General features: G+C 39.9%; 1 protein-coding gene and 1 long non-coding RNA gene across 2 annotated transcripts; both read left to right on the plus strand.

The window, feature by feature from the left end:
* LOC122428953 lies at nucleotides 1–22,432 on the plus strand. Its single transcript, XR_006265854.1, has 3 exons — nucleotides 1–92; nucleotides 15,665–15,765; nucleotides 22,152–22,432. It is a non-coding gene; the product is annotated as an uncharacterized LOC122428953 (long non-coding RNA).
* On the plus strand, nucleotides 1,010–1,756 carry LOC122428952 (non-histone chromosomal protein HMG-14-like). Its single transcript, XM_043449116.1, has one exon. The coding sequence runs from the start codon at nucleotides 1,085–1,087 to the stop codon at nucleotides 1,388–1,390; it is 306 nt and encodes a 101-aa protein (XP_043305051.1). The 5' UTR covers nucleotides 1,010–1,084; the 3' UTR covers nucleotides 1,391–1,756.
* Nucleotides 22,433–22,965: the final 533 nt, after the last annotated feature.

A 22,965-nucleotide genomic window follows, 5' to 3' on the forward strand; every position in this document is an offset into this window, starting at 1 on the left:
GGGCCGCTGCCCGTCGCTGGCATTCTGAGGGAGGGCTCCGAGGAAGCCACGGTTTCTAAATTCCAGACCTGGATGTTCAGGTCTTTGTGAAGGTATGTTTATTACGGCATTAGAATAGAGTTTTCTGTTGTCTTACATATAAAAGGTATGTAGGTCTTCATCGTGTTTTGTTCCAGACCGTGCATATGGTTGTGTTGCTGCTGAAAATACAAATTAGCACCACCCTTGTGGCGAGATGGTAAAAACTGTCAAGATGCGACCGTGTACTCTTTGGCTCAGAAATTTCATTTCTGGAAATTTATTCTACAGGTGAATTTCTACAGTGGCAAAATAAAATGTGCATAATGCAACTTTGAAGCAACAACTGAAAACAATGCTCGTGTTGTTCATAAGAGGTTAGTTAAGTAAATTAGGGTACAGTCACATAATGGAATATAATGGGGCTGTAAAGGAAGGTGTGGACGTTCTCTGTGAACTGCAGTGAAAAGATGTTTGACATTCGTGAAGTGTAAGAGCAAGCTACAGAAATGCCTGGAGAATCCCATGGAGGGAGGAGCCTGGTGGGCTACAGTCCACTGGGTTGCAAAGAGTTGGACAGGACTGAGCGACTTCACTCACTCACCCAAGCTACAGAAAACGGGAGAAAATAAGACTGTAGATTCATATTTTCTTATCCTTGTGAAAAGAAGATTGGAAAAATGAATAAAGATTATTACTTGTGTATATTTGTGGATGGGAACAAGTGTTATTTTTATATTTCAACTCTGTATATATTACCTATTAAAATATATATTAAAGTAAGACAGTGATTTCAAAAAACCAGTAACTTATGAGGAAATGCGTAAGTAAATACCATGAGAATCTTAGCTACTATAAAACTTTGGTCAAATGGCAATTTTCTTGAAATAATGTAAGTGACCAAAATTTACTCCAAAAGGAAGGGAAAAAACCTAAATAGACCAGTTACCATTAAAATAGTTATTGAGGCGGGAGGAGCGGCAGCGGTCAGGCTGCTCAGCTCCGCGAAGGCTCTCGGCGCGCCGCGGCCCTCAGGCGCCCGGCTCTCGCCCGCCCCGCCGCCACGATGCCCAAGACGAAGGTCAGCTCCGCCGAGGGGGCGGCGAAGGAGGAGCCCAAGAGGAGATCGGCGAGGTGGTCAGCTAAACCGGCTCCTGCAAAAGTGGAAACGAAGCCAAAAGAGGCGACGGGAAAGGACAAATCTTCAGACAAAAAAGTGCAAACAAAAGGGAAAAGAGGAGTAAAGGGAAAACAGGCGGAAGTGGCCAACCAAGAGACTAAAGAAGACTTGCCTGCAGAAAATGAAGAGACTAAAAACGAGGAGAGCCCAGCCTCTGATGAAGCAGAAGAGAAAGAAGCCAAGTCTGATTAATAACCACACACTCAGTCCTGTCAGTGGTCCCTGTTTCCATTCTTGTACAATCCAGAGGAATATTTTTATCAACTATTTTGTAACTGCAAGTTTTTTAGTAGCTCTAGAAACATTTTAAAAAAGGAGAGAATCCCACCTCATCCCATTTTTTAAGTGTAAATGCTTTTTTTTAAGAGGTGAAATCATTTGCTGGTTGTTTATTTTTTGGTACAACCAGAAAATAGTGGGATATTGGATATGGGAGGCTTTGATTGTCTTGGGTGTCAGCTTAACATTCCATAGATGGGGGGTAGCTTTTATATCCTATAATACAAAAGCATACTAAATGGCAGTTTGGAGTCAGTTGTGCATTTAATGTCCTGAACATTTTAAATTACTTCTCTTCCCATATTGTTTTGGTAGAATTATTTCCTACAGCAAACCACTTTTTGATATTGGTTCTCCTGGTCAGAATTTTGTGCATTATACTATAACATCTTTGGTCGTGGTAGTCCAGTTTTCCCAGTAACTTGGTTAATGTGCTGTGAACGATTGACAGTTTGGGTATGTAGTGTATATGATATTAAATTGTGAATCAGTGGGACTTATGATGTAACAACATATCAATATTTGAAGATATTGGTACTTGATATCCTGTTAAGGAAACTTTGCTCCAAATTTTAAGCTGGAAAGTCACTGGAATAACTGTTAAGAATCACAACTACATGATATTTTAGATTTCTGGTATGTATGTGAAGAATTGTGTACAAATTGAAATGTCTGTGTAGTGATCCTCAAAACAACCAATAATATCTCAGTTATAAAATAATTCCTTGAAAAAAAAAATAAAATAGTTATTGATTTTTTTTTTCAAAAGCTACATGCGTGCTACGTACTGACTTAGATATAACAATAGTATAAAATGTGATGGGGAAGATAATTTCTGAATAGTGTTATTTCTAGGTAGGGGATTAAAAAATATCAATAGATAGAAATTCAGAGGGTTTCATCTCTTTCTGTAAAGTTTCATTGCTCATTAAAAAAAAACTAAAGAAAATATATGAGAAAGTTACTGTCTTTTAAACCTGAATGTGGGTAATTAGTGATGTTTTATTATTTTCTGTACTTTGTGTATTTGAAGTATTTCATAATTTAGAAAGATTCTCATATCTCTTGTTCACATAGAGAAGTTTGTCACACAACAGTTACAATTAAATCTGTCTTGCTAGATTGTAAGCTCTTTGAGATCAGGATCCATACCTTGTTTTGAAAAAACAATTTTTAGAGCAGTTTTAGATTTACAGAAAAATTAAGCAGGAAATACTGAGAATTCCCATTTACTGTCTCTCCCTCATCACTCCTCCTCCACTATAGTTTCCCTTATCATTAGTAGCTTTCACTGGTGTGTTGCTTTTGTTACAACGGACAAGCCAATATTGATACATTATTATTAGTTAAAATACATAGTTTATATAATGGTTAACTCTTTGTGTTGTACAGTTCTATGGATTTTGACAAAATGACATATTCACTAATACAGGTTCATTCAGAGTAGTTCACTGGCTAAAAATTGGCTGTTTTACCTATTCATCCTTCCCTCCCTTCCCCAAACACTGATCTTTTAACTGTCTCTATAGTTTTGCCTTTTCCAGAATAACATTTGGAATCATACAGTAACCTTTTGAGACTAACTTCTTTCACTTAGCTAAATATATATAAGATTCCCTCCTATCTTTTGTGGGCTTCATAGCTCGTTTCTTTTTATGGCTGAATAATATACCATTGTATGGATATACTGCAGGCTTTTTTTTAATCTGTTCACCTATTGAAGGTCATCTTGTTTGCTTCCAGTTTTGGGTGATTGTATGTAGAGCTGTTATAAACATTCAGGTGCAGCTTTTTGTCTGCGGGCAAGTTTTCACTTATTTGGGTGGATGCCTAGGAGCAGCCTAAAGTTTGAAATATACATTTACAATTAATCTAAATTCACTTTCTGGTAACAATATATGGCCTCATGGGTAATACCAGTACCTTATAGCAGAGTATTTCCATTTCCTCATCCTCTTTCCTTATAACATTTTTTGTCATTCATTTCGTTTGTTCATGAGCTTTAATCACCTCATATATCATTAGTACTATTATTTTAAACAAACTGTTATCAGTTAGATCAATTAAAAATAAAAGTAACTGAAAGATTTTATTTTACCTTCATTTATTCCTTCTCTAATGTTCTCCTTATGTAGATCTAAGCTTCTGACCTTTATCATTTCCTTCTTTCTGAATAAATTCCTTTAATATTTCTTGTAAGGCAGGTCTACTGGTGACAAACTACCTCAATTTTTCTTTGCCTTAGATTTTACTTTACTTTTAAATGTCTTTATTTCTACTTTACTTTTAAAGGATAATTCCTTGGATACAGAATTCTTTGTTGGTTTTCATTCAACACCAAATATTTCACTCTACTCTCTTTTGCTTATGTGATTTCTGAAGAAAATTCCAGTATATTCTTGTACTTGTTGCTCTATAGGTATTTTTCTCCCCTTTTAACTTCTTTTGAAAAAGTCTCTTCATCTTTGATTTTCTGCAGTTTGAATAGGAAATGCCTAAGTGTAGGGTTTTGTATTGTATTTAATATTTATCCTGGTTAGTGTTCTCTGACCAAGATTTCTGGATCTGTAATTTGGTGTCTGTCATTTATTTTGAAATATTCTCAGACATAAAAACTTCAAATATTTTTTTCTTTCTTTTACCTTTTCCTCTCGTGTTATTCCCATTATGTATACACTATACCTTTTGTCCCACATCTCTTGGATATTATATTTTTTATTATTTTTTCTCATTGCTGTTTAGTTTGGGAAGTTTCTACTGACATTCTTCAAGCTCACTGATTCTTGTCTAGTCTACTAATGAACCCAGAAAAGGCATTCTTCATTTGTTAGTTTAATTAATGAAAAAAAAAATTTTTTTTTGATGCTCTGGCTTTTTACTGTTGTGCATGGACTCTCTCTAGTTGCAGAGACTGGGGGCTACTCTCTATTTGTGGTGCGTGACCTTCTCATTGCAGTAGCTTCTTGTTTTGCAGAGCTCCAGGGCAAGCAGTCTCAGCAGTTGCAACGCATGGGCCCAGTTGTGGCGCACAGGTTTAGTTGCCGCGAGGCATGTAGAAACTTCCTGGACTAAGGATGGAACCTGTGTTCCCTGCATTGGCAGGTGGATTCTTAACCACTGGTCCATGAGGGACGTCCCTGTTAGTGTTTTTTGAAATCTAGCATTTCTTTTGATTCTTGCTTAGAGTTTCCATCTCTCTGCTTATGTTACCTCCTTGGTTTTTAAAAATTGTCCAGTTTTTTTCATTAATGCTCCTAGCATATTAATCACAATTATCTTAAATTCCTGATCTAATAATTCCAAAATCTGTGTCATCTATAAATCTGGTTCTGATGGTTGACTTGTCCCTTCAGGCTGTCTTTTGCCTTTCAGCATGCCCTTTAATGTGTAGTAGAAAGTCAGACATGATATATTAGGTAAAGAGAATTGAGGTGCAAGCCTTTAGTGTGAGGTTTTACATTTGTCAGGCCAGGAGTTAGACTGTGTTCATTGTTTACGGTAGCTGTCGGTGTTCCTTGCCAGTCAATCTCCCCATCCCTACTACCCACCCTTTAGGCCACACTGTCCTGATTTTATCACCATAAGATTAGTTTTGCTTTCCTTGAACTTCATGAAAAGAACCATACAAGATGTACTCTGTGTCTGAATACTTTCATTAACATGTCTATGTTGAGTGTATTGCTCTTTATTACTAAACAGTCAGTATTCTATTGTATGAACATACCATGATTTGCTTATTCAGTCTCCTGTTGATGGACTGTTTGGGTGGTTTCCTTTGCTTTTGGCTCCCATGAATAAAACTTCCAAGAGGCTTCCCTGGCGATCTGGTGGTTAGGCTCTGTGCTTCTGCTGCAGGAGGCACAGATTGATCCTTTGTCAGACAACTAAGATCTCACAAGCCATGTGGTGTGGTAAAAAAAAAAAAAAAAAAAAAAAAAAAAAAAAAAAAAAAAAAAAAAAAAAAAAAAAAAAAAAAAAAAAAAAAAACCCATTAACTTCCGAGATTGTGTTCCCTGGAAAACAAATTCTGAATTGATTTTTCTACATAAAGGTTTCAACAGGTGTTGTTGAGATCAGTACTCATGGGAAATGACAGGCAGGATTGGGTGGAAGGAGAGATGGCACACAGCTGAAACTGGACTGGCCCTTCAGAGTTGCCCTCTGTGTATCAGTTTTCTTGCTGCAGAAGAAGTCACCCCGAAACCTGGTGGCTTAAAACAACCACAGTCATTTATTCTCTGTCGGAATTTAGAATTTGGAAGCAGCCTGCCTGCATAGTTCGGGATTAGGGTCTCTTGTAAAGTTGCCCTCAGATGGTGGCTGGAGCCGGGGTCCCCTAAATGCTTCTTCACCCATGCGTGGTGCCGGGGCCTTGTGTGCATGTGCTCAGTCTGACTCTTCGCGACCCCCTGGACTGTAGCCCGCCAGTCTCCTCTGTCCATAGGATCTCCTAGGCAAGAATACTGGAATGGGTTGCTGTTTCCTTCTCTGGGGGCTTTTCCCGACCCAGGGATGGAACCTGTGTCTCCTGTGTCTCCTGCATTGGCAGGCTGATTCTTTACTGCTGTTCCACCTGGGAAGCCCAGTTTCCTGGCTGGGAAGACTCAAAAAGTTGAAACAGCTTGAAGCTCCTCCAGCGTCCCTGTCTCTGTGTAGTTCCCCTCTTGGTGTCTCTAGCATGGAGGCCTCAGAGTAGCCAGGCTTCTTACGTTGTCTCCTGTAGGCTCAAGCCTTACTAAAGTGTCTGTCCTGAGTGAGAAGGAGCTAGGTGGAGGGCAAACCACCTTTTATGGTCCAGCGTGGAAGTCACACAGCACATTTCTCCCACCATATTAGTCAAGACAGATACAAAAGTCCGCAGGATCCAAGGAGAGAACACAAACCTTCTCAATGGAGAAGTGTCATCAGTACAAGGAGAGTGAATGAGATGGAATATGCAGTACAGCTGTCTTTGGAAAATACCTTCTTTGAGGTTTTGAGGCTCGGGGATGAGCCTTTATTCCCTGGCATTGACTAGTCATGGCATGTGTCACGAGGCTCTTGTACGGGCTGACTCTCTTCAGTTGAGGGCAGTTTCTAGAAAAGGATTCAGCTATTTTCTTAGTTGCCAACATCCCCCAAGGCTGGAGGAGTGAGTGCTTCAGTCCTAAAGGTGGCATATGATTGATCACATCTACTGCAGGTACTAGAAACATTCAAGTCTCTTTGTGGACATATATTTCCATTTATTTTGCATATACCTCTAGGCGTGGTATTTCTGGTAGGTGTGTCTTTAACTTTATGGTAGTATCAAACAGCTTTCCACAGTGGTTGCTTTATTTGAAATTCTCAGCCATTTGCTGAAGTTCCAGTTATTTCACTTCCGTAACAGCATTTGATATTGTCTGCTTTGTAAAGCTGTTCTAGTCAGGTGTGAGATGATATTTCATTGTGGTTTTAACTTGCATTTCTCTGATGACTAATATGCTGATCATTTTCATGTGCTTAGTACCCTTCTGTGTATCTTCTTTTATGAAGTGTATATTCAAGCCTTTTGCCCATTTAAAAAAGTGGGTTGTTTGTGTTCTTACTAATAATGTGTATTCTTTACAATTTACAATCCTAGTTTAAAGTTATAGAAACACTTCCTTTGTCAGAGAAGTACTGCAAACATTTCTCCCAGTCTGTGGTTTCCATTTTTATTTTCTTTAATGGTGTCTTTTGATGAGCAGCTTTTAGTTTTGATTAAGTACAGTTTATCAATATTTTTTCTTTTATGTGTAGTGCTTTTTGTGTCCTCTTAAAAAAAAAAAAATCTTTGTCCCAAAGTTCCAAAGGTATTCTCCTGTATTCTTAAAGAAGCTTTGTAGTTGTAGCTTTTGCTTTTGGATCTCTGGTCCATTTTAAATGGTGTTTTGAGTGTGGTATATTATCCAGTTAGTCTAGCACTATTTGTTGAAACAGCTTTCCATTTCCCACTGAATTGTCTTGGAATCTTTCAGAAGAATAAACTGACTATATATGTTTTATCTATTTCCAAGCTGTCTATTTTATTTCAGTGGTGTGTTTGACTGTCTTTATGAAGCTCTCATAATGTTTTGATTGCCATGGCTGTTTCAGTTCAGTTCAGTTCAGTTGCTCAGTCGTGTCTGACTCTTTGCGACCCTATGAATCGCAGCATGCCAGGCCTCCCTGTCCATCACCAACTCCCAGAGTTTACTCAAACTCATGTCCATCAGTCGGTGATGCCATCCAACCATCTCATCCTCTGTCGTCCCCTTCTCCTCCTGCCCCTAGTCCCTCCAAGCATCAGGGTCATTTCCAATGAGTCAACTCTTCGCATGAGCTGGCTGAAGTACTGGAGTTTCAGCTTCAGCATCAGTCCTTCCAATGAACACCCAGGACTGATCTCCTTTAGGATGGACTGGTTGGATCTCCTTGCAATTCAAGGGACTCTCAAGTGTCTTCTCCAATACCACAGTTCAAAAGCATCAATTCTTCAGCACTCAGCTTTCTTTATAGTACAACTCTCACATCCATACATGACCACTGGAAAAACCATAGCCTTGACTAGATGGACCTTTGTTGGCAAAGTAATGTCTCTACTTTTTAATGTGCTATCTAGGTTGGTCATAACTTTCCTTCCAAGGAGTATATGTCTATTAATTTCATGGCTGAAATCACCATCTGCAGTGATTTTGGAGCCTCAAAAAGATAAAGTCAGCCGTGGTTTCCACTGTTTCCCCATCTATTTGCCATGAAGTGATGGGACCAAATGCCATGATCTCTGTTTTCTGAATGTTGACATTAAGCCAACTTTTTCACTGTCCTCTTTCACTTTCATCAAGAGGCTTTTTAGTTCGTCTTTACTTTCTGCCATAAGGGTGATGTCATCTGCAATCTGAGGTTATTTATATTTCTCCCAACAATCTTGATTCCAGCTTGTGCTTCTTCCAGCCCAGCATGTCTCATGATGTACTCTGCATATAAGTTAAATAAGCAGGGTGACAATATACAGCCTTGACATACTCCTTTTCCTATTTGGAACCAGTCTGTTTTTCCATGTCCAGCTCTAACTGTTGCTTCCTGACCTGCATATAGGTTTCTCAAGAGGCAGGTCAGGTGGTCTGGTATGCCCATCTCTTTCAGAATTTTCCACAGTTTATTGTGATCCACACAGTCAAAGGCTTTGGCATAGTCAATAAAGCAGAAATAGATGTTTTTCTGGAACTCCCTTGCTTTTTTGATGATCCAGCGGATGTTGGCAATTTGATCTCTGGTTCCTCTGCCTTTTCTAAAACCAGCTTGAACCTCTGGAAGTTCACGGTTCACATATTGCTGTAGCCTGGCTTGGAGAATTTTGAGCATTACTTTACTAGCATGTGAGATGAGTGCAATTGTGCGGTAGTTTGAGCATTCTTTGGGATTGTCTTTCTTTGGGATTGGAATGAAAACTGACCTTTTCCAGTCCTGTGGCCACTGCTGAGTTTTCCAAATTTGCTGGCATATTGAGTGCATCACTTTCACAGGATCATCTTTCAGGATTTGAAATAGCTCAACTGGAATTCCATCACCTCCACTAGCTTTGTTTGTAGTGATTCTTTCCAAGGCTCACTTGATTTCACATTCCAGGATGTCTGACTCTAGGTGAGTGATCACACCATCATGATTATCTGGGTCATGAAGATCTTTTTTGTACAGTTCTTCTCTATATTCTTGACACCTCTTCTTAATATCTTCTGCTTCTGTTAGGTTCATACAATTTCTGTCCTTTATTGAGCCCATCTTTGTATGAAATGTTCCCTTGGTATCTTTATTTTCTTGAAGAGATCTCTAGTCTTTCCCATTCTATTTATTTTCCTCTATTTCTTTGCATTGATTGCTGAGGAAGGCTTTCTTATCTCTCCTTGCTGTTCTTTGTAACTCTGCATTCAAATGGGAATATCTTTCCTTTTCTTCTTTGCTTTTCACTACTCTTCTTCTAATAGCTATTTGTAAGGCCTCCTCAGACAACCATTTTGCTTTTTTGCATTTCTTTTCCATGGGGCTGGTCTTAATCCCTGTCTCCTGTACAATGTCACGAACCTCCATCCATAGTTCATCAGGCACTCTGTCTATCAGATCTAGTCCCTTAAATCTATTTCTCACTCCCACTGTATAATCATAAGGGATTTGATTTAGGTCATACCTGAATGGTCTAGTGGTTTTCCCTACTTTCTTCAATTTAAGTCTGAATTTGGCAATAAGGAGTTCATGATCTGAGCCACAGTCAACTCCCAGTCTTGTTTTTGCTGACTGTATAGAGCTTCTCCATCTTTGGCTGCAAAGAATATAATCAGTCTGATTTTGGTGTTGACCATCTGGTGATGTCCATGTGTAGAGTCTTCTCTTGTGTTGTTGGAAGAGGGTGTTTGCTATGATCAGTGCATTCTCTTGGCAAAACTCTATTCGCCTTTGCCCTGCTTCATTCTGTACTCCAAGGCCAAATTTTCCTGTTACTCCAGGTGTTTCCTGACTTTCTACTTTTGTATTCCAGTCCCCTATAATGAAAAGGACATCCTTTTTGGGTGTTAGTTCTAAAAGGTCTTGCAGGTCTTCATAGAACCGTTCAACTTCAGCTTCTTCAGCATTACTGGTTGGGGCATAGGCTTGAATTACTGTCATATTGAATGGTTTGTCTTGGAAATGAACAGAGATCATTCTGTTGTTTTTGAGATTGCATCCAAGTACTGCATTTCAGACTCTCTTGTTGACTGTGATGGCTACTCCATTTCTTCTAAGGGATTCCTGCCGACAGTAGTAGATATAATGGTCATCTGAGTTAAATTCACCCATTCCAGTCCATTTTAGTTCACTGATTGCTAGAATGTCGACATTCACTCTTGCCATCTCCTGTTTGACCACTTTTGCCTTGATTCATGGACCTAACATTCCAGGTTCTTATGCTATATTGCTCTTTACAGCATTGGACCTTGCTTCTATCACTAGTTCCATCCACAACTGCGTATTGTTTTTGCTTTGGCTCCATATCTTCATCCTTTCTAGAGGTTAAAGCATCTGTCTGCAATGTGGGAGACCCAGGTTCGATCCCTGGGTCGGGAAGATCCCCTGGAGAAGGAAATGGCAACCCACTCCAGTATTTTTGCCTGGAGAATCCCATGGATGGAGGAGCCTGGTAGGCTACAGTCCACGGGGTCTCAAAGTGTCAGACACGACTGAGCAACTTCACTTTATACATGGTAGTGTGTATCTATCTATTAATCCCATAAGCATAATTTATCCCTCCCTGCTGCTGCTTTTTATTAAAGTGGGCAATTTAGGGACATTGGCTGTGCCGTCTTAATAAATATGGAGAGACATAATTTTAAAATATGACAATTGGAAATGGTAATGAAAATCTGAAACCATGGAAAGGCAGGTATGCTATATGTTCCTTGAGATGGGCAATGGGAAAAGGTTCAGACTGTGCATATTCTCTGTTCTCTAGATACTTGATGCCAAAGCACTGCTTTTAAAACTCTCAAGTTAGAAACAACAAAGACAAGTAATTAAAACCATTCTTATTTTCTTTTCTAAGTTGATATCCATTTCTGAAAACGGACAGGTGGACATGTTCGTTTGACAAAGGTCAGCAAATGATATTCTGTAGCATATTTTAAATGGCCTTATATTTTTGACCACCAAAGTTTTGACTGAAAATAGATCCTTAACATTTAAGACCAAAAGGAAGGTATTTTTTAAATTAATTAATTTATTTTACTTTACAATATTGTATTGGTTTTGCCATACATTGACTTGAATCCTCCATGGGTAAACATGTGTTCCCCATCCTGAACCCCACCCCCCCCACCTCCCTCCCCATCCCATCCCTCTGGGTCATCCCAGGGCATCAGCCCTGAGCACCCTGTCTCATGCATCGAACCTGGACTGGCAATTCACTTCACATATGATAATTTACATGTTTCAATGCCATTCTCCCACATCATCCCACCCTCGCCCTCCCACAGAGTCCAAAAGACTGTTCAATACATCTGTGTCTCTCTTGCTGTCTCCAATACAGGGTTATCATTACCATCTTTCTAAATTCCATATATATGCATTAGTATACTGTATTGGTGTTTTTCTTTCTGGCTTACTTTACTCTGTATAATAGGCTCCAGTTTCATCCACCTCATTAGAACTGATTCAAATGTATTCTTTTTAATGGCTGAGTAATATTCCATTGTGTATATGTACCACAGCTTTCTTATCCATTCATCTGCTGATGGACATCTAGGTTGCTTCCATGTCCTGGCTATTATAAACAGTGTTGTGATGAACATTGGGGTACACGTGTCTCTTTCAATTCTGGTTTCCTCAGTGTGTATGCCCAGCAATGGGATTGCTGGGTCATATGGCAGTTCTATTTCCAGTTTTCTAAGGAAGCTCCACACTGTTCTCCATAGTGGCTGTACTAGTTTGCATTCCCACCAACAGTGTAAGAGGGTTCCCTAAAAGGAAGGTATTTTGATGGTCTGCTGGATCAGAATAAAGAGAAACAAACTATGACAAAAATCCCTTTGAAACAGGAAAGTTCAGAACCTGATGCTGGTCTCAGGGCTATATCCATGAGCAGGTGAAGTAGGAAATGTACTTTCTTGGCATGACTGTTCTTTCATGCTAATTAGATTATTTTGACTAATGATACACTCAAATGTAAATATAAGGAATTGTTAATACCTGGGGTCAAGCAAGGGGAGGAAGAAGAAATTTATGTGTTCCTCTGGGTAACAGATGTGTTACATTTATTATCTCATTTAGTCCTTATATAATCTCTATGAGTTAGATTTTTATTCTCATAAATAATTCTACTTAATCACACAGGTTATTAAGCACTTATGGCATGCTAAATACTGTGCTGAACATTTTACATGTGTTATTTTAATTTAAAAAATAGCTAAATAGATAGGCATTGATGTTCCCATTGTACAGATGAGGAAACTGTGTCTCTGAGAGTGTAATATTTTCCCCAGTGAACCACAGTCAAAAAGTGATGGAGCTGGTTGGTCTTGCTTTTAAAGTCCACACTATAGCATCCTGGGTCCCTAATCTCAGTTGGGCAAAGGAAGGGGTTGGGTTGATGGTGGAGTGTGTGATGCCAACTACATAGGTTATGTCAGCTACACAGATTGGGGAAAAGGCTTCATGTTCTGAAGTCTGATAAGACAGTTTTTGACTCTCATTTCTGTCATTTGTAAAGAATCTGCCTGCAATGTGGGAGACCCGGGTTCAATCCCTGAAATCAGGAGGATTCCCTGGAGGAAATGGCAACCCACTCCAGTATGCTTGCCTGGAAAATCCCATGGACAGAGGAGCCTGGCAGACTACAGTCCAGTGGGTCGCAAAGAGTCGGACATGACTGAGCAGCTGAACACTTACTTTCTGTCGTTTGTAATCTGCACGAACTTTGGTTGAGTTCTATAACCTCTCCAAGGCTTTAAATAAGAAGGAGGGTGCTCAACTCATAATGGTTTTTTGCACATTAAATGTGGTAAAATGTCTAGTAAAGTGCTTAACACATAATAGAGACCTGGCCATTTTATGAGAGCCTTGTTTCTGCCTACTGATTGGACATTGTTTCTGATTCTTTCATGGGGGTGAATAGCCTGTGACCTTGGTTTTTAATTTTGTGTTGGTGCTTCCATCTAGTGAAAACTAAGCCACACAGACATACATACACATTGACACATGGCCCCACTAAAGACAATATGGATTCACATGCATTAGTCTCACAACCCAGAGCCTTGAGGCTCATGGGTATCTGGAGGGTTACCTAGGTCTGTACTTCCCAAACTCCCTGTGCTGAAAGCCAGTTTAAAAAATTTCCAACCCATTGCAGACCGTAATTCTGTAAAATATTGTCAAAATGAATTACTAGGAAAATGAAATGAAAAAACGATATAAAATAAAAATCCATTAAAAATTATCAGATTCAATAGTGTAGAGTTGTTATATATGTTTTTGACCACTTTCAGTTCTTACCTCCCTATGGACCCTGTAACAATCATTGAACCAACACTGGCCCATGTATCATACCTTGAGGAGCGCTATTAGCTAAGATGGCCTGGCATAGTTAATTAATCCTGGCAAGTATCAATAGTAAGGGCTGAGAAAGCCACTGGCCTGCATGAACTCTGTCCTTTACGCAAGGAAAGACACAAACATGAAAAATGGAGTGGATACAATGTTGAGGAGGTTGAGGATCAGCTCAGTTCCAGCTTATTCACTTGCAGTTCCTTGCAAAGTGTTTAGACATTTTTATTAGGCCTTTTTGTTTTTAAAGACAGATAATCAGCATCTCAAAGCAGTCTCAAAATACCTCTAATGAAGCCCAGATTTTAACATTGAATGCCAGTAAATTAAGTCCTGAGAACATTATTTCTGCTTCTAGAGTGGTCGGATAGATTTTTAACACATCCAGAAATGCTTTACCTGAGGTAAAATTCACAAGGATTTTGAAAAGGGGAGGGGTAGAAAGAAAAACATTTCAAGCTGTACTCCTAATTCCAAGGTATGGACTTGGGCAGGGCTCAAAGTCATTTTGCAGAGCACTATTTCTGAGAGATGCTCAAAGAAATATAGATATAAAAAGGCTCTTTGTCCAAATATTGTCTTTGGGAATAGTCATGTTGCAGGAAAGGGGACCCCTTCCAGGGCCCGAAACTGGGCTCTTGTCTAACACTCAGAAATGAATTGTCTGAGGAGACACATGTGCTGACAAAGCAAGAGATTTTATTGGGAAATGGCACCCGGGCGGAGAGCAGGAGGGTAAGGGAACCCAGGAGAACTGCTCTGCCACATGGCTCACAGTCTCGGGTTTTATGGTGGTGGGATTATTTTCTGGGTTGTCTTTAGCCAATCATTCTGACTCAGAGTCCTTCCTGGTGGTACACGCCTTGTTCAGCCAAGATGGATGCCAGAGAGAAGGATTCTGGGAGGTGGTCGGACACGCGGTGTCTCCTTTTGACCTTTCCTGAACTCTTCCGGTTGGTGGTGGCTTACTAGTTCCGTGTTCCTTACCAGGACCTCCTGTCGTAAAACAACTCATGGTTACTATGGTGCCTGGCCAGGGTGGGCGGTTTCAGTCAGTGTGCTTCCCCTAACAGTCACAATGATGATTATCAAGTTAAATCTTCTGGAAAGTCCTGGAATGAGCAAGTCTATTTCACTTTACTAATATGTTTATCAGTTGTATTTGACCTCTCACCTCTATTTAGTTCCAAGTAACTAGAGTTCTAAGCAACTCACTTTGGATCATGCTATTTTAAACTGTGATCCCTTTCTGCTGAGCATATTTGCATTTGGGTTTTCAAAAAAAAATGAGCCTAGTTTACATTTCTGAGCCTAATTTACATCATAACCTGTTAAACTCTGGTGTCTGAAAATGAGAACTGCAGGCAGCATTCACCAATTGGCACAGTTTAGGTACCGGCCTTGCAGGGTTTATAAACTACCAGTATGGAAGGGCCCAGTGTCTGCTAGTTGGATATCAGCATGGCCTGAAAACATCTATTTTCTTCTATTCCCTTTCGATATTTAAAAAAAAAAAAGTTTTTTGTTATCTAGGTCCTTTACAAAGAAAGTGGGATTCGAATCCCAAGTTAATAAAGATGGAGTTGAAATAAAAATAATCACCACGAAATGTACAACTTATAGAAGGATTAGCCCCTAAAGACAGAAGGGTATTTCCCTGAAGAAGGCAGTTAAACTGTAGTCAGATGCAGAGACATCTTCTCTGATGTACTCCTGAGTCTTTAACTGAGAGAAAACTGGAAATAATTTTACTCAGTCTAATAGTTACTAAGTCTAACAATTATACTGAGTATAACTAATGTTACACTAAGTATTATGGACGGTAACTGTTTTGAAGAGCCCTGTACTCTTCTTATTTTGTTTCTGCTTCTGTATCCAAGCACCTGATTTTGTGCTCTTGCGGGTGAGGGTTGAGGTTGCTATGAGGTCAGATTCAGAGACCTAAGCCTCGTAATTGACTCAGTTTATATTTTCACTGTACCTTATCTTTATTCTCTCTGCCTTCTTAGGTTTTGCAGAACATCTCTAGATCACCACACCAATGGTGCCACTTGATACCGTAACTCAGGATGACTATGGTGATGATGATGGTATGCAATGTATCTTCTGTGATGATCAGTGTCTTCTTTCTGGCAGGTGAAAAAAGTTGCTGCGACAACAGTGAGTCAACTTCTAGATGCTAGTGAAGATGTTTTACAAGGAGCTGCTGCTGCTAATAACGATGATATCTTTGCAATGTAAGTACAATTCCAGTTTGGAAGGAAAACCTCATGAGGTCCTGCTTACTTTCCTAGGTTAAAGCATTCAGTTCAGTTCAGTCGCTCAGTCGTGTCTGACTCTTTGAGACCCCATGGACTGCAGCACCCCAGGCCTCCCTGTCCATCAACTCCCAGAGTTTATTCTAACTCATATCCATTCAGTCGATGATGCCGTCCAACCATCTCATCCTTTGTCGTCCCCTTCTCCTCCTGCCTTCAATCTTTCCCAGCATCAGGTTTTTTCAAATGAGTCAGCTCTTCATATCAGGTGGCCAAAGTATTAGAGTTTCAGCTTCAACATCAGTCCTTCCAATGAATACCCAGAACTGATTTCCTTTAAGATGGACTGGTTGGCTCTCCTTACTGTCCAAGGGACTCTCAAGAGTCTTCTCCAACACCACAGTTCAGAAGCATCAATTTTTCGGCACTCAGCTTTCTTTACAGTCCAACTCTCACATCCATACATGACCACTGGAAAAACCATAGCCTTGACTAGACGGACCTTTGTTGGCAAAGTAGTGTCTCTGCTTTTTAATATGCTGTCTAGGTTGGCCCTAACTTTCCTTCCAAGGAGTAAGCGGCTTTTCATGTCATGGCTGCAGTCACCATCTGCAGTGATTTTGGAGCCCAAAAAAATAAAGTCTGACACTGTTCCCACTGCTTCTCCATCTATTTGCCATAAAGTCTTGGAACCGGATGCCATGATCTTAGTTTTCTGAATGTTAAGCTTTAAGCCAACTTTTTCATTCTCTGCTTTCATTTTCATCAAGTGGCTCTTTAGTCCTTCTTCACTTTCTGCCATAAGGGTGGTGTCATCTGCAATCTGAGGTTATTGACATTTCTTCCGCAACCTTAATTCCAGCTTGTGCTTCATCCAGCCCAGCATTTCTCGTGATATACTCTACATATAAGTTAAATAAGCAGGGTGACAACATGCAGCCTTGACGTACTCCTTTTCCTATTTGAAACCAGTCTGTTGTTCCATGTCCAGTTCTAACTGTTGCTTCCTGACCTGCATACAGGTTTCTCAGGAGGCAGGTCAGGTGGTCTGGTATTCCCATCTCTTTCAGAATTTTCCACAGTTTATTGTGATCCACACAGTCAAAGGCTTTGGCATAGTCAATAAAGCAGAAATAGATGTTTTTCTGGAACTTTCTTGCTTTTTTGATGATCCAGCGGATGTTGGCAATTTGATCTCTGTTAAATTAAAGCATTACAGAGGTATTTCTATTTCTCTCATGGATGCACTAAATGGCTGATGCCTCTGGAGTGCAAACTAAAGCCGTAGCTTTCCACCTGATCTCATTAATAGAGTGGTAAATGTTAACTCTTGGTTCCGGGGTGTTCATGGCCTGGGAGATAGAGTAACTGGGATGATTCAGATTAAGACTTGTTTTTCCCAGCCTTTGCTTGTGGCTCAGCTGGTAAAGAATCTGCCTGCAGTGCGGGCGACCTGGCTTCGATCCCTGGATTAGGAAGATCCCCTGAAGAAGAGAAAGGCTACCCCCTCCAGTATTCTGGCCTAGAGAATTCCATGGACTGTACAGTCCATGAGGTCGCAAAGAGTCGGACATGACTGAGTGACTTTCACTTCCCAGCCTTAGTCTGGCATGGCCCAGGAACCAGTGCACGCATAATTCTTCCAGCTCCTTTCTCAGTGCCCAGAGCTGCAAATAACATCATAGCTTTGCAAGACACTTTTCTAGCCCCCTGCATCTCTACCCCACCCTAATTCAGCTCTTCCCAAGATCCTAGTGTAGTTTGATAAAGCTTTCCCAAGGCTACACTGAAAAAAAAAAAAAAAAAAGAGGGTCCAACTCTGCCTGCTTTCTCTCTTTTCGATTCCTATGTCACGGATTACTTCTGGTTGTGCATTTATACTAAAACTCATGTACTTCATTCATGGACGTTCTCTCACAAGGATTCATTGTGTTTTATCTTCTATACAGTTTTCTTAACTCTTTCAAAATTTAACTAAATATCCATGCTCATTATAGAAAAATAAGAAACTGTGTAGAAGACCAAAAATTTTAAAATTGTGTCATCTTTATTAACCCGTTGATATATATTCTTCAAGATTTTTCCCCCTCTATGTGTGTGTATCCTGCTACATACTCTTTTTAAGATTTCTTTTCTGATGTGGACTAATTTTGAAGTCTTTCAATGAATTGGTCACAGTATTGCTTCTGTATTGTTTTGGTTATTTGAACACAAGCATGTGGTATCTTAGCTCCCTGACCAGGAAGTGAACCCACAACCCCTGCATTGGAAGGTGAAGTCTTAACCACTGGACCACCAGGGAGATCCCTAGTACATATTTTTTAAATTTAGGACTTGTTTTTGTTACTTAATAATACCTTATAACCATCTTTTTAATATAAATACCTATGAATCTGTATCATAAATTATAAATTACTGCATAATATGAGTGAACTATTAAGCAGTTCTCTGGTGCTGGACATTTAGATAGTTTCAAGTCTTTTAATATTTTGAGCAGTTGACATTCTTGTACATAATCTTTGTTTGCATGACCTATTATTTCTTAGAAGTAGTTCTCAGTTCTCTAATTTATTATAAGCACCTATTTAGTGTTGAGTTCTCAAAGTAGAAAAAGCATAGAGGCATGAAGCCAAACACTCACAAGATTATACTTCTGAGAGATGGTGATAGAGTTGTTGTAAACAATTGAACTGGTATATTTCATGACTTCAGATTTCGCTAGGAGTCTGGATCTTCCTCACTGGGTGTGTGGATCCTCCCGTTTTTCTTGAAGCTGGAGAAGGAAGCAGCCATGAGATCCAGAGTCTGTGTTCAGTGAACTCCCTCCAGAGCTGGAGGCTCTGTGTTTGCAGTCTTGCTGGAGTCAGAGGGGAAGAGTGGATGTTTTTGGTGAGAAGGCTGAGGAAAGAGCCATTGTGGGATTCGGCTGAGAAAGTCACGGATCACGAGACAGACGAAAACACTGTCCCAACAATAAACAGTTAGGGGTTTTACCGGCTTAAGGTACAGGGGGAAAAAAAAGACCCAAATCTGTGTGATTTATGTGTAAAGTCCCAATGACATCAAAGAAGGTGTGTAGAGGATAAATAAAACATTTAAATATAGGACACATTGAAATATGAAATGGTGTAACCACACTCAGTCCCTCTTCCTCCCACTCTGAATTTCTGGTCGACTTATTTTTCTAACGATGGATTATCAGTTTACCCTCTCCCAGGTGATCTTTTGCAGAAACATTTGTGGGCTCAGGTCTTTATTCATGTAGATAAGATTTTTGTCTTTAGCCTCCAGCCCTAAGATCAGGTCACCAACCCCTTAGCTTTCCTCAGGAGAAAAATCTTAGTGAGCTGCCAGCAGAGGTGATGTCTCTTGTCTCCTCTCCTCTTGGAAGGAGACTGTTACTTGAGGCAACTCTTTCACCGAACTGAGACCAGGGTGCAAATTCTCCTGATAGATGCCAGCCTTCATGGTGCATCTCACTCTGGCTTTTCCCTTCTTTCATTCTCAGTTTCCTTCGCTAAGCTACTAAGCTCCCCGTCTACACTTACAGGGAGAAGTGGACAGGGTTAGGGTAAAACAGAGGAGCTTGGTAGGGAGGAAAGAACCCATTCCAGCGGCAACAGAGTTCTCTAGCATCCTTTCATGCATTCTCTTGTTGTAAACTGGGAGGAGGCAGAGTGCTGAAGTGAGCCCAACCAGGGCAGGGTCTGTGCTGGTAGAGGCATTCTACTACAGCCAGTGAATCCAAGATTTCATTTCTCTATTTTAACACTTGTTGTAAAGACTGATTCATAACTTTAAAACTTTGCTGTTACATTCAGACTCATAATTGCTCTTGTATATCTATTTTTGGGAATGTCAAACTGCTTCCCTAGCACTGACTACCTTGTATTTATACATTGCACATTTCTGTTTGCATTTCTGGTCTACTCAGCTTTCTTCACTTACAAGACACTTATTTAAGTTATCTTAACCAAAAGAGATTTATTGTAAAGAGATTTATGGACCCACTACTGGACATATACTATGAGAAAACCACAATTCGAAAAGACACATGTATCCTAATGTTCCCTGCAGCATGATTTACAATAGCCAAGACATGGAAGTGACCTAGATGTCCATCAACAAAGAAATATATAAAGAAGATGTGGTACATATATGCAGTGGAATATTACTCAACCATAAAAAAGAACAAATTTGAGTCAGTTCTAGTGAGGTGGATGAGCCTAAAGCCTGTTAAAGTGAGAAAGAGAAAGATAAATATCGTATATTAAGACATACACATGGAATCTAGAAAAATGGTATTGATGAACCTATTTGCAGGGAAGGAATGGAGACGCAGATGTAGAGAATGGACTTGGGGACACAGTGGGGGTGGGTGAGAGTGGGACAAATGGAGAAAGTAGCATCAACATATGTATATACTATACTATCATGTGTAATATGGAGAGCTGGTGAGAAGTTGCTGAATAACACAGGAAGCCCAATCTGGCGCTCTGTGATGACCTAAAGGAGTGGGATGCGGGGAGGAGAGGGAGGCTCAAGAGGGAGGGGATATATGTATCATTATGTCTGATTTGTGTGGTTGTTTGGCAGAAACCAGCACAACATTGTAAAAATTAAAAAACAAAACAAATTTTTAAAAAGAGGCTTATTGAATCTCACTGGAACCTAGGAACAGTTTAATGATACAGCTGGGCCGTATGGACCCTGGAGCAGGGGAATGACAGGGTTTTCAATGCAGCTTTGATGCTCTCAGTAGAGCCGTTTGGGGTCTTTCTTGGTTTAATGTAATGGGAGTAGCCTTTGGAGTAAGATGGTCTGGATTCAAATCTTAGCACTGTTTTTTAGTAGCTACATGATTTAGGCCAAATTACTTCATATCTTTCCAAAGAACCTTAGATTCTTCAGTGTAACATATAGGAGTGATTTCAGGACTCACTTCAGTAGGATTCTGGTGAGGTTCAAATGAGATAATGTGTGTAAGTCACTAGCATAATAACCTGACTTTTCCATACTAAGTCTTGGGAAAAAAGCTTGGTAATTATCTTTATTATTAACGTGACTAATTGTGTATCTCATCTTTATTTATAGTTTCTGCCCTCTCATAATTTAACCTTTCCATGATGTAGGGGAAGTAAAAATAAAATCTTCTGCCAACCAAGAAGTCCTCTCCACAAAAGTAGAAGGAAAAGAAAACACTTCAGCTGTTGCATAGGCATTAAACCAGAATGTGATGAATATTCCAGGCCAACCCCTAAGACTGAAGCAGAAAGGAATCTGACCTCTTTATGTAGCTAAGCAGATAACACCCATTATATACATGATTTCAGACAGATAATGATAGTCCTCAATTAAGAGAACTTAATGGCACTATTTGTCACACACAGTTTGTCCTAAGTTAACCAGGTAATTGAGGTGACCGTTTGTGTTAGCTAATTGACTTTATCTAGAAGAAAAACAAATCTCTCATGCTTTTACGAAAGGAGGTAGTTTTGCAACTTGAATCAAGGTGCCCACCCACCAAAGTTGAGCTCCTGGTTTCCTACAAAAGCTGGGAGATGGGATGCTAGCTCTCTCAGTGTTTCCATTTCAAAGAAATCGTTCCTAGGTCCTTGACATTCCTAGGTCATAAGCCTGATAAAATGCCAATCTAGTTTTCAAAAAGATTTATTTGCATTTCAAACAGAAGAGAAAGTGCCTACAAGTTTTCTAATGTAAATGCTCAAACAAAAAGGAGAGGAGGGAAATCTCTTCCCTTGTTTTCAACGGGAAGAATTAAGTGTCTCATTTTTGATTTGTATTTGTCCTTACAATGATATACAGTCTTCCCCCAGTATCTGTGTGGGATTGGTTCTAGGACCACCCTCTCTTTTACCTCGCCAGCTCCCCGCAAATATCAGAATTCCTAGATGCCCAAGTCCCTTGATAAAATGGTGTAGTTGGCTCTCTCTATCTGTGGGAGGCTCCACATGGGCAGAGTCAACCAACCATGAATGGGAAGCTGGGATATGGAGGGCCAGCTATAATGACCTCTCCATGTGTGCTGTGCTTAGCCGCTCAGTCACGTCTGACTCTTTGAGACTTCATGGACTGCAGCCCACCAGGCTCCTCTGTCCATGGGATTCTCCAGGCGAGATTACTGGAGTGGGTTGCCATGCCCTTCTCCAAGGGATCTTCCCAACCCAGGGACTGAACCCATGTCTCCCATGTTGCAGGCAGATTCTTTCCTGTCTGAGCCACGAGGGAAGCCCATGACCTCTCTGGTTCCTGTGACAGCAAGGCTTTTCGGGTGTAGTGGCTGCACTGAGAGGAAGCTTCCTGAGTGAAAGAGTCTGATTGCTTCTCCTCGTCATTTTTACTAGGTTGATGGCCATCCGTCTGATCGACAGTCATCTGTCATCCGGTCAGTAATGACAAGAGGAAGATAGAATAATATGGGAAGAATAAAGGCCTTACAAGTGGCTGTGGCTAGAGCAACTCTTCAAAAGCAGCAAACACCACCTTGGATCTAGCACATTTTTCCTCTTAGCCTTCAAATGCCCGAAGGAGCTCCCCTTAGTATCCCCAGTGTTTCACAGGTACTGAGCTTTTAGTGGGTGCTCCACAGATACTGTTGGTTGAATGAATGTGTGAATTATCTTCTTAGCAGATTGGAGTTTTGTCAGGTATTCCTGTTGTTGAAAATAGCTCTGGAGTATGATTGTTACTCATTAAGTGAGAAATACATACTGTGAGTTGCTGAAAATTACAGAAAATGGTATTATGAAAGGAAAACTTGAGTGTTTCCATAGGAATGATTATCACATTCTCTTTATGAAGTTTCTTTAATTATTTAAAATTTTCTTTTTTAATCTCACTTGAGGAAGGGAAAAGATACAGTAATGGTAGGAATAAAGATTAGTTTTTTTCTTAACATCGTGATTTATTGAAGAATAGTTGACTTACAGTGTTTCAGGTGCATAGCAAGGTGATTCAGTTATACATATATGCCTATATTATTTTTGAAATTATTTTCCATTATAGGTTATTATAAGATACTGACTATAGTTCTCTGTGCTATACAGTAAACCTTTGTTGCTTGTTGCATATCTATTTTTTTTTAATGAGAAATCTAGCATTCTATTCGTACTAAGTCAAACAAGTGGAAACAAAATGTCATACACTTTTTAGTTAGGC

This window comes from Cervus canadensis, chromosome 27, assembly GCF_019320065.1.
Source record: "Cervus canadensis isolate Bull #8, Minnesota chromosome 27, ASM1932006v1, whole genome shotgun sequence".
NCBI lineage: Eukaryota > Metazoa > Chordata > Mammalia > Artiodactyla > Cervidae > Cervus > Cervus canadensis.

Excerpts from the sequence above, each read along its gene's own strand:
- LOC122428952 (XM_043449116.1), top strand. The coding sequence starts at position 1,085 with ATGCCCAAGACGAAGGTCAGCTCCGCCGAGGGGGCGGCGAAGGAGGAG.